At 36.9% G+C, this 12488-nt stretch overlaps 1 protein-coding gene across 1 annotated transcript; it reads right to left on the bottom strand.

The window, feature by feature from the left end:
* Positions 1-10646: 10646 nt before the first annotated feature.
* Positions 10647-11856, bottom strand: LOC108471770 (uncharacterized). Its single transcript, XM_017773340.1, has 3 exons — positions 11657-11856; positions 11223-11602; positions 10647-11107 (listed from the first exon to the last, which is right to left on the bottom strand). Exons 1-3 carry the CDS (start codon positions 11854-11856, stop codon positions 10647-10649), a joined length of 1041 nt encoding a protein of 346 aa, XP_017628829.1.
* Positions 11857-12488: the final 632 nt, after the last annotated feature.

The following is a 12488-nucleotide window of genomic DNA, read 5'->3' as shown; positions in this document are numbered from 1 at the left end:
TAATAAGATCAACCTAAATTTGTTAAGTTTTTTTAGGTTCAGGATAAAATTTACACATCGTGCAAACATAGGACTAAATTTATTATTGGGTCCAAAAAACGCCCACGTTAAACTTCCATTACTAAATTAATAATATTAAATAATGAAATTAAATATTTAATTTCGAAAAATTCAATTATTAAATCGAAAAAAAGGAGTAATAATTAGGTAATAAAAATAAAATGAATTTAATAGTTAAATCACTGTTCTTATACCAACTCTTAAAGAAAAAAAAATAAGGAAAAAAATGTGGGTATCGTAAAGCAGGTTAAAATTTGTCATCTTTAATTCAAATAATTGACTCGCAATACTGAATGCTTGGTTGGCTTTCTTTGTCTTAGTCTTTTTTTCATTGTCTTCTACGTTGGATTTTTTTCCTTAAACAGTAAAAATAAATTAGTATCACACTAACTTAATAAAAATATTTAATATTAATAAATATAAATAGATATTAAAAATAATTTTATTTATTCAATTGCAAAGCATATTTAGCAAAAAAAAAAACAAATAGGTAATTATCGAAAAAATAAATGTAGTCTTTTATCAAATGCAAAATCATTAGGCTTTTTTCTTTATACAATATTAAGGGCGGGTATCGGGTTCTAATCTGTGTCAACAAATGTCTGATAGACAAATATACGAGGCATTTTATTAATATTTTAATTTTAAATATTTTACTTAAATTTGTATGAAATCAACTCAAATAAAATATTTAATATTAATAAATATAAGTAAGATAGTTTTGTACAATTCATAAATTTCGCTTTGGGTATTGATGAAATTTCTTAAAACTTTATGAAAAATAATGTTCACTTCTACACAATTTGGTATTTAGGTCAACTGAAATGAATTTTCTTAAGATTTTCTAAAATTATACATGGTCAAAATTAAAAACCAGTAAAACAAAAATTATGACTCAAATGTCAAATAAAAGAGCCACTAAGTCTTTAACCAACAATCAAATTATTGTCATTGTTTGGAATTAGGACAAGATTGACTTACTCCCACACTTTCAAAGGGCACATGTTATAATAATTTCTACCCAAAAGTTTAAAATTATAATCAAATGTTTTTTTTTTCCTGAAAGTGAATTTTAAAAATTAGTATATTATACTATTTTGTTATTTGTGTGATTCTTTATAAACGATTCTGTTTGGTCTGATTCAAATAACATTACTTGCAACTGCTATTACTAGCTAATTTATAATGATAAAATGAAGAATTAGACATTATTACCATAGCTTAAACTTTTGTAAAATTCGTAATGTATAATTTAGCCATGGACCTTTATGTAAAATTAGCAATACCAAATTGCAATATACTCTTAAAATTACCTAATTTTACAATGTAATGGAAATGATGAAGTTTCATACAATGAAGTCTACAATCAAGTGGAATAAATTGATGTTTGATTAAACATCGTTTGAAGATAATATAAAATAAAGGAAACAAAGTGTAAACCTTAAAATAAAGCCTCAATGGCTTCAACTGCTAACTTGAGTTGCAGCTTACAAGCAACACATAAAACAAAAAACAACAAGACAACATAAGTTATAATGCCAATAGCCACCATGCCATGAACATAAAATCCAATCCTCCCCGTTCTTGGCTGATATGCCTTATCAAGACATTTACGAAAATCGATTTCTTTCGCCTGAAGGATTGATCGATTAACTTGAATACGTCCCCCAAAAAATCCGTGGTTCAATTGATACTTAATGAACCCGTCATGCTCTAGTCCAAAGCTTCAGACGCAGTATAATAGCTTGAATCACAACCACGTTTTACGACCACTGCAATTCTGGCACCCCCTTAACATCATTCTTTCGAAACAATGACTAAATTCACCACAAAGAATCACCCTATGCAGAAATTTGCATTGTTCTTTTCAAGACACAAACACCACACTGCAACCGCATAACAAGTTCAGCTAAAATAAGCACCTACAAATTTCTGTAAATACTGCAATAAAAAATAATCAGAGAAGTATAATTTGTGTTTTTTTTATTATAGTAAGATCATAGTTTAGGATTACAGAAAGTATTTTAATTACTAAGCTTCGAATCTTGAACTTGTTGGATATCATCTCATCAAAACGAATGTACAAACCAATTCCATAACAGAGTAAAATTCTGGAATTTTAATTACAAAAGTTGAATTTCAATCTCTGATAATCTTAAATACACAAATTTAGCCCAAACTGATGTAGCAATCAAGTCAAATGTAACAAAATAAGAGAATTCTGTGTCATTTTATTGAGTTGAACTTTAAATTATATAGCACTGGTACAGCATATTAAATTCCTTAATCACAGAAAATCAAATCCCTAATCACATCCTAAAATACAAAAAAGGAAAGTATCTAATCATATCCTAAAAATACAGCAACCTATTCTTAGGAAAGTATATATCTACAAGATATTTGACAGATTCTTAGGAAAGTATATATCTACAAGATATTTGACAGATTCTTAGGAAAGTATATATCTACAAGATATTTGACAGCTATGCTTGACAAAATGGTTGTACCATGAAACCTACTCTTCACTTTGAAATTCCCACTAAACCAAAATCATTTGGATTTTTTTTCCCCAAATGTTTATGTTGGGTTCCTCTATGGGGTAAACATCAATCTAACTTGAGAATGAACACTGTGATAGGGTTGGTGTTGGAACTTGAAACAAAGCAGCAAGCAAAAACCAAGAAGCTTGTGCAGCAAGCCTCGTGGCTTGTGGAAGAAACAAGAGCAAAAATTCAATCTTTATGCTCCTTTTTCTTTGCTTTAGTTCTGTTCTTGTTTTCCTTTGAATTTCTACTCTTATTTCTTCCACAAGCCACGAGGCTTGCTGCACAAGCTTCTTGGTTTTTGCTTGCTGCTTTGTTTCAAGTTCCAACAATTGGTATCAAGAGCTTTCATCTTAGAGGACCTGTTGTAGTAAATTAAATGGCTTCATCAGGCTTTTCTCCTGCAGCACCACCAGTCTTTAATGGTGAGGGGTTCCACATATGGGTTGTTAAGATGAGAACTTACCTGCAGGCCTTTGATCTGTGGGAAGTTGTCAACACTGATGTTGAGCCAGCTCCACTTCGAGCCAATCCAACAGTGGCTCAAATCAGACAGCATGCAGATGAGAGGACCAAAAGGCACAAGGCCATGTCATGCATTCAGAACACCATATTTGCGTTGTGGCAAATTAAGATGCAAGCAGTTCTTGCATAGATGGATCTGGAGGATGCCCTGCTAGGGATAGATAAGATGCCTTCGACATTAACAGATGAAGAGAAGAAGCGTAAGGATCGAAAGGCATTAACACAATTACATCTGCATTTGTCCAACGAAATTTTGTAGGATGTGATGAAAGAGAAAATTGCCGCTGTATTATGGAAGAGGCTAGAACAAATATGTATGTCGAAAACTCTAACAAGCAAGTTGCATATGAAGCAGCGTCTTTATGCTCATCGTTTGGAGGAAGGTGCGTCTGTACACGAACACTTAACAGTGTTTAAAGAAATTCTCTCAAACTTGGAGGCCATGAAGGTTCAGTATGATAAGGAAGATCTAGGGTTGATTCTACTTTGTTCGTTGCCCCTGTCTTATTCAACCTTTAGAGACACGATTTTATATAGCTGCGAGTCTCTCACAGTTGATGAGGTTTATGATTCTTTAACCTCGTATGATAAGATGAAGCATCTTGTGGTTAAACCCGACTCTCAGGGAGAGGGTCTCATTGTTCGTGGGAGACAAGATCGGAATGCTGATGATAATCGTAGTAGGACACAGGAACGGAATCCTCGTGGTAAATCTAAGGGTAGATCGAAGTCTTCAAATAGAGGTAAAACTTGTAACTTCTGCAAGAAGAAAGGGCACATTAAATTGAGTGCTATAAGCTACAAAATAAGATTAAAAGGGAGGCTGCGAATCAAAAGGGAAAACAACTAGAAAATTTCGGTGAAGCTGATGTTGTAGAAGACTACAGCGATGGTGAACTTCTAGTCGCTTCTGTCAATGATTCTAAAGTAAGCAAGGAGTGGATACTTGATTCAGGCTGCACCATCCACATGAGTCCCAATCGGGATTGGTTTACAACTTACGAAACAGTATCTGAAGGTGTTGTTTTGATGGGAAATAATGCTTCGTGTAAAATCGCAGGTGTTGGAACAATTAAAGTTAAGATGTTTGATGGAGTTGTCAGAACACTTAGTGGCGTGCGGCATGTTCCAGAATTGAAAGGAAATTTAATTTTGTTGAGTACTCTTGATTCAAAAGGGTACAGATACACAACTGAAAGTGGGGTTTTAAAGATTTCCAAAGGGTCTCCTGTTGTGATGAAAGGGCAGAGAAAGATTGCCAAGTTATATGTTTCTGAGGGTTCTATCATTATTGGTGATGCAATTGTCGCTTCCTCTTCCTTGTCGATGATGATATTACTAAACTTTGGCATATGCGCCTAGGGTATATGAGTGAGAATGGCATGGCAGAATTAAGCAAAAGAGGACTTCTTAATGGGCAAGGAATTTGCAAACTGAATTTCTGTGAGCACTATGTTTTTGGGAAGCAAAAGAGAGGTCGATTCACTAGAGGAATCCATAACACGAAGGGAACGTTGGAGTATATTCATTCTGATCTGTAGGAGCCATCCGGAGTGCCTTCGAGAGGTGGAGCTAATTATATGCTAACCTTTATTGATGATTTTTCCAGAAAAGTTTGGGCGTTTTTCCTGAAGCAGAAAAGCTATGTGTTTTTCGCATTTAAGTCCTGGAAAATTATGATTGAAAAACAGAAGGGAAAACAGATAAAATACCTCCGCACAGATAATGGCTTAGATTTTTACTCTGATGAGTTTAATAAATTGTGCAAGTCAGAAAGGATCATGAGACACTTGACAGTTCGTCATACTCCACACCAAAACAGCGTTGCAGAACGAATGAACAGAACGATCATGGAGAAGGTTCAATGTATGTTGTCAAATGCCAACTTACTGAAGGCATTTTGGGCAGAAGCAGCCTCTACTGCGTGTTTTTTGATCAACCGATCTCCATCCGTTGCCATTGAGAAAAAGACTCCACAAGAGGTATGGTCTAGTAATCCTGCTAATTATTCTGATTTAAAGATTTTTGGGTGTCCTGCGTATGTTCATGTTGATAATGGAAACTTGAAATCGAGATCTATTAAATGCATTTTTCTTGGTTATAAAGCTGGTGTAAAAGGGTAGAAGTTACGGTGTCTTGAAAATAGAAAAGTTGTGATTAGCAAAGATGTTGTTTTTTATGAAACTGCTATGCTACCTAACTTATCTCTTAAAGACTCTTCCAATAAAGAAAATCAAAAGCACGTGGAGCATCAGATTAGTACAGAGTAACTCCTCAAGCCAGAACAAAAATTGAGAATAGAGTTGCTTCTTCACCATAATATTCTATCGCCAAAAACAGAACTAGAAGAGAAATTAAACCTCCAAAGAAGTATGCCGAGGTTGATCTAGTTGCTTATGCTTTAAATGTGGCTGAAGATATAGATGCGAATCAAGAGCCATCTAATTATTCTGAGGCGGTTAGCTGTGAAGACTCAGAAAAGTGGATGTTTGCTATGCAAGAAGAGATGGAATCACTCCACAAAAACAGAACATGGGACCTTGTGAAACTTCCTAAAGGCAAAAAGGTTGTTCGTTGTAAATGGGTGTTTAAAAAGAAAGAAGGGACTCTAGGAGTTGAAGAACCCATATATAAAGCAAGGCTTGTTGCAAAGGGTTACAGTCAAATTCCAGGAGTGGACTTCACAGATGTGTTCTCTCCAGTTGTTAAGCATAGTTCGATTCGAGCTTTGCTTGGTATTGTGGCCATGCATGATTTGGAGCTTGAGCAGATAGATGTAAAAACTGCATTTCTGCATGGAGAACTTGAAGAAGATATTTACATGCAACAACGGAGGGTTTTATAGTCTCAAAAAAGAGGACTATGTTTGTTTGTTGAGAAAGTCCCTTTACTGATTTGAAACAATCACCAAGATAGTGGTACAAGAGGTTTGATTCCTTTATGACTTCTCATGATTTCAAAAAAGTAGTTTACAGTTGTGTTTACTTTAAGAAAAACAATGATGGTTCTTTTATGTATCTACTTCTTTATGTTGATGACATGTTGATAGCGAGAAAAGATAAAGGAGAGATAAGAAAGGTTAAAGCCCAACTAAGTGAAGAATTTGAGATGAAAGATTTAGGACCAGCAAAGAAGATACTTGGTATGGAGATTCTCAGAGATAGAAAAGCAAGTAAATTGTACCTAAGTCAGAAAGGGTACATTGAGAAAGTTTTTTGCAGGTTCAATATACAGAGTGCTAAGCCTGTTATTACTCCTTTAGCAGCCCATTTCAGACTTTCATCGGCCTTGTCTCCTCAATCAGATGATGAGATTGAGTACATGTCATATGTTCCATACTCTAGTGCAGTAGGATCTCTCATGTATGCTATGGTTTGTTCACGTCCAGATTTATCATATGCAGTCAGTGCAGTTAGTAGATATATGGCAAATCCTAGTAAAGAACATTGGAAAGCAGTTCAGTGGATTTTAAGATACTTACGAGGCACTACTGATGTTTGCTTACAGTTTGGAAGAACTAAAGATAGAGTTATAAGGTATGTTGATGCTGATTTTGCTGGAGACCTTGATAGAAGAAGATCTCTCACAGGTTACGTCTTTACAATTGGAGGTTGTGCAATTAGTTGGAAAGCCACTTTGCAAACTACATCGCTTTGTCTACCATGAAGGTGAGTACATGGCGATTCATCGAGGCTTGTAAAGAAGCTATTTGGTTGAAGGACTATTTAGTGAACTCAATGAAGACCTTCAAATCAGACAAGATATTTTGTGACAATGAGTGCCATCTTTATTATAAAAGATCAAATGTTTCATGAGAGAACAAAACACATTGATATTTGGTATCATTTTGTTCGTGATATTATTGCTCGTGGTGATATTGTTGTGAGCAAAATTAGTACTCATGAAAATCCTGCAGATATGATGACTAAGTCACTTCCTATAACCAAGTTTGAGCATTGCTTAGACTTGGTTGGTGTTCATTGTTGAAGTTAAACCCTTAAAGGGTTTTATGGAAGAGGTGGAGAACTTGTTTATTGAAAGTTCGCGCTGAAGAACTTGTTCATTGAGAATTTGTGTCAAGGTGGAGATTGTTAGAATTAAGTGACCCAAATTCTTATTTAAATAAAATACGATGGAAAATAAAATAAAAGGAAAATCCATATAGAACTAGACTTCTTTTATTTTATTTTAGAATAAGGTTTTTAAATCTTATTAAACTCCATCTATTTTATATTGATTAGGATAAGGTGTTTCAATCCTACTAGAATATGGCTTTGCAAGCCTATCAATAGACATAGTCTATTCCTCTTGTATTTGATTCAAATTTTTCAACATAGTGAATTTTCTTCTCCTCTGCCCATGGTTTTTTCCCGAAAGGGTTTCCACGTAAAATTTGTGTGTTCTTTATTTTATTTATTTTATTTTTCACAGAATGAAATTCAATAGTTTTCATTAAGTAAAAGTTTTGGCTTGTGGCCATTACATATATCAGTCATGGACTGATCAAAGTAAGTCAAATACATCACCTAGTGTATACCTAATACCACTAAGACACATTGAAACTTGATAAATAAACTTGTACAACAAAACAAAGCTGAATTTTTCAGCTCAATCACCACCTAATTACATAAATCATAAAACAAACATAGTTCCAAGTGAACTAGAATGCATTACATTGACTAAACTAACAAAATAACTCAAAGTAAGTGACAGTAGCATTTGGCTCGACTGCTTCTGGTTGGCCTTGTCTGCACTGTCTGTCTACTGGTGCATGTGCTGCATGCAAGGCCACTTTCTAACACTCCTCCTTGGTCTTCATGCTGCTAACTCCAAGTTCTTTTCTAAGCTTGATGAACCTTGACTCGTTAAGGGCCTTTGTGAAAATTTCAGCAATTTGACCTTCTGAATTGCAGTGAGTCAGCTCTATTTCACGAGCTTGTTCCATCTCCCTTACCACATGCAACTTAATGCTGAAGTGCTTGGTTCTACCATGGAAGACAGGGTTCTTTGCAATTGCAACAGCAGATTTGTTATCACAAAAGATCTCTGTTGCCTCTCTTTGATGCAGATTCAAATCAGCTAAAATCTTTCTTAGCCAAACATCTTGATTAACAGCATTAGCAGCAGCAACATACTTAGCTTCTGCTGTTGACTGAGCAACCATAGATTGCTTCTTAGAACTCCAGCAAAACATAGCTGAACCAAGGGTAAAGGCATACCTTGAGGTACTCTTCAAGTCATCTTTTGAACCAGCCCAATCACTGTCCGTATAGCCTATTAGTTTCAGTTTTTCACTTTTGCTAAAATGCAAACCATGGCTCAAGGTCCCTTTCAAGTACCTAAGGACCCTCTTTCCTGCTTGAAGATGCTGCTTGTTGCGGCAATGCATGAATCTTGATAGTATACTCACTGCAAACATAATGTCTGGTCTTGTTGCTATTAAATACAAAAGGCAACCAACAAGACTTCTATAATCAGACTCACTGACTTGTTCATAGTCTCCTTGACTCGATAGTTTCATTCCAACAGCCATAGGTGTGTTTGTTGGCTTGCAATTTTCCATAGAGAACTTGCTTAGAATCTTTGCAGCAAATGTCTTCTGTCCTATGATGATTCCATTTTGAGTTTGTTGCACTTCCATTCCAAGAAAGTAGGTCATTTTCCCCAAATCAGACATCTCAAACATTTCCATCATTTTGGCTTTGAAATCAGCTAACATTTTTTGATCTCTTCCTGTGACCAGAAGATCATCAACATACAAGGATACAACGAGCTGTGTTTTAGCTTGTTTCTTCTTGACATACAGGGTTGGCTCACTAGAACTCCTTTTAAATCCCAAGCTGACCAGGTAACTGTCGATCCTGCTATACCAGGCCCTTGGTGCCTACTTTAGGCCATACAAAGCCTTTTTCAATCTGTACACCATGTCTTCTTTGCCTGACACAACAAAGCCTTGAGGTTGGTCAATATAAATCTCCTCTTCAAGGAAACCATTGAGAAATGCAGACTTGACATCCAATTGATGAATGACCCATTGCCTTTGTGCAGCCAAAGCAACTAGCAATCTAACTGTATCTATCCTGGCTACTGGTGCAAAAGTCTCCATGTAGTCCAGGCCATACTTCTGGCTAAAGCCCTTCACAACTAGCCTGGCTTTGAGCTTGTTTAAGCTCCCATCTGTATTCTGCTTGGCTCGATAGACCCATTTTACTCCAATAACCTTCCTCTTGTCTTGTTTAGGAACTAGTTCCCATGTCTGGTTCTTCTCTATCATGGCTATTTCATCAGACATTGCCTGTTTCCAGCCTTCATATGCTTCAACATCTTTAAAACAGCTTGGTTCTTCTTGTGCAACTTGTGCCCTCTCATAAATATCAGTCAATGTTCTTGTACCCCTGACTGGTTCATCATCAATGTCCATTTCTTTACCATTTTGATCTGGTTCAGTCTGATCAGCCACAAGTTCTTCAGAAATGGCCTCAGGTTCATTTCTTTTCCAATTCTAGATTACTTTTTCATTGAACACTACATCTCTGCTCACCATCACTTTGTTTGTTAAAGGATCCAAGATCCTATACCCCTTCTTAATTGAACTATAGCCTACCAGAATGCCAGCTTGAGCTCTTTTATCCAGCTTGCTTCTCTCACAGCTGGTACTTGTGCATAACACAAACAGCCAAAGATTCTTAAGTGAGCCAGTGATGGCTTAAATCCAAACCATCCTTCAAATGGAGTTTTTTGATCTAAAGCCTCGGTTGGGAGCTTGTTTTGAAGGTAGACAATAGTGTTAACTGCTTCAGCCCACAAGGTTTTGGGCAGATTCTTCTGAAATAGGAGACACCTAGCCATATCCATAAGGCTTCTATTTTTTCTTTCACTTACCCCATTCTGCTGATGTGTATAAACATTTGTTAACTGGTGTTTGATGCCAGCATCATTGCACAAAGCTTGAAATTGAGCTGAGGTGTACTCAGCTCCATTGTTTGATCTGATGGTCTTCAATTTACAACCTGTTTCTGTTTCAGCTGCAGCTTTGAACTTTGTAAACACTTGAGCTACTTCTGACTTGTGCCTTAAAAAGAAAATCCAGCAATATCTGGTATGATCATTAATAAAGAGAATGAAATACTTACTTCCATTCAAGGTTTCTATCTTCATAGGACTACAGACATCTATATGCACCAATTCCAACTTGCTTGATGCTCTCCAGGTTGTATTTGCAGGAAATGGAAGCCTGGCTTGCTTTCCCATTTGACAAACCTCACAAACACCTTCATTTTGTACTAACTTGGTGAAATTTTCAACCATTTCCATGCTGACCATTCGAGCCATCGATCTAAAGTTGGCATGACCAAGTCTTTGATGCCAAAGCTTGGTGTTTTCTGTTGAAGCAACATGAGCTAAGTGTGAGTCACCTGACCAGTTGACTTTAAAGCATTTGTCACTCATGGTGGCTGTCATGAGGCTTGATCCAATTGGATCAGTGATTTGGCACTCCTGGCCCTTGAACACAACAGATTAGCCCCTTTCAAGCAGTTGAGCAATGCTAAGAAGGTTCCTATCAATCTCAGGTACCAGCAGCACATTTGTGATGACTTTGTCTCCTGTGGAAGTGCATATTAGCACATCTCCTTTGCCTTCAGCCTTGATGAACTGACCATTCCTAATTTTCACCCTGGTTTTGCAGCTTTTATCCAAGGTTTTGAAGATTGTTACATCTGGTGACATGCGGTTGGTACAGCCACTGTCCAGCAACCACCCTTTTGAGCCTTTGCCTTGACCAGCTAAACATGATATAGCAAAGACATGCTCTTCATGGTCACTACTGTCTTCAGCCACTCGAGCTTCTTTACCCTTGTGTTGTGGTTGGTTTTGGCTAGGTCTGCCTTTTTCTTTGCAGACCCTTTCAACATGGCCCTTTTTCTTGTAGTGTTGACACACAGCATCTGGCCTCTGGATGACCAGGTCTTTTACAGAATCTGCAGAGTCGATCACCTCCTCTTGCAGCATCAGGCTTAGGCCTATTTTTCCAATTCTTCTTGCCTTTATAGGCTGAGGTGCTTGAGGCTACTTTGGCCTTAGCTTGGAAAGCACCTTCCTGGTGCTCTTCCATTCTGCTGGCTCTCCTTTGCTCCTGAGCATAAAGAGCATTGATAAGCTCAATTAGGGAGATGGTTGCAAGGTCTCTCGAATCCTCCAAGGATGAGATCTTAGCCTCATGTCTTTCAGGCAATGTTGAGAGCACCTTTTCCACAATCCTTGCCTCACTAAACTGTTCTCCTAGCAACCTTATGCTGTTGGCCCAAGCTATTATCCTGTCTGAGTACTGTTTCACTGTCTCTTCTTCCTTCATCTTCAAATTTTCAAAATCTCTCCTCAAATTCAACAACTGCTGCTGCCTTGTTCTTTCAGTGCCTTGGAACTCCTCCTTGAGCTTGTCCCGGGCTTGCTTGGGAGTCTCACAAGCCATAATTCTTGTGAAGATAACATCAGAAACACAGTTCTAAATGCATGACATAGCCTTGTACCTTTTGGTCCTCTCATCTGCATGCTGTCTGATTTGAGCCACTGTGGGATTGGCTCGAAGTGGAGCTGGCTCGACATCAGTGTTGAAAACTTCCCACGGATCGAAGGCCTGTAGGTAAGTCCTCATTTTGACAATCCAAATGTGGAATCCCTCACCATTAAAAACTGGTGGTGCTGCAGGAGAAAAACCTGATGAAGCCATTTTGTTTGATGTTTAATTACAACAGGTCCTTTAAGAATATGGCTCTAGATACCAATTGTTGGTGTTTTAAACAAAGCAAAGCAAGCAGAGTCGAAAGCTTGTGCAGCAAGTCTCATGACTTGGTGAAGAAACAAAACAGATTTGCTAAGAAGAACAAGAACAGAAAATCGAAAGCAAAAAATGGAGCATAAATTTAAATGAAATTCAATAGTTTTCATTAAGTAAAAGTTTTGGCTTGTGGCCATTACATATATCAGTCATGGACTGATCAAAGTAAGTCAAATACATCACCTAATGTATACCTAATACCACTAAGACACATTGAAACTTGATAAATAAACTTGTACAACAAAACAAAGCTGAATTTTTCAGCTCAATCACCACCTAATTACATCAATCATAAAACAAACATAGTTCCAAGTGAACTAGAATGCATTACATTAACTAAACTAACAAAATAACTCAAAGTGAGTGACAGTAGCATTTGGCTCGACTACTTCTGGTTTTGGCCTGGTCTGCACGGTCTGTCTGCTGGTGCATGTGCTGCATGCAAGGCCACTTTCTAACAATTTTCACCATGAATTTTTAGAATAAAAATAATTAAGCAACATTGATCCTACATTGACTTAATA

The sequence above is a fragment of the Gossypium arboreum genome, chromosome 10 (assembly GCF_025698485.1).
Source record: "Gossypium arboreum isolate Shixiya-1 chromosome 10, ASM2569848v2, whole genome shotgun sequence".
Classification (NCBI taxonomy): Eukaryota; Viridiplantae; Streptophyta; class Magnoliopsida; order Malvales; family Malvaceae; genus Gossypium; species Gossypium arboreum.
This window is presented reverse-complemented; position numbering and strand designations above follow the sequence as displayed.

Excerpts from the sequence above, each read along its gene's own strand:
- LOC108471770 (XM_017773340.1), bottom strand. The coding sequence starts at position 11,856 with ATGGCTTCATCAGGTTTTTCTCCTGCAGCACCACCAGTTTTTAATGGT. Across the intron at positions 11,603-11,656 it reads GCAGATGAGAGGACCAAAAG|AATTATGGCTTGTGAGACTC; the intron begins GTACAAGGCTAT and ends TATCTTCACAAG. Across the intron at positions 11,108-11,222 it reads AATGGAAGAGCACCAGGAAG|ATTCTGTAAAAGACCTGGTC; the intron begins GTGCTTTCCAAG and ends TCGACTCTGCAG.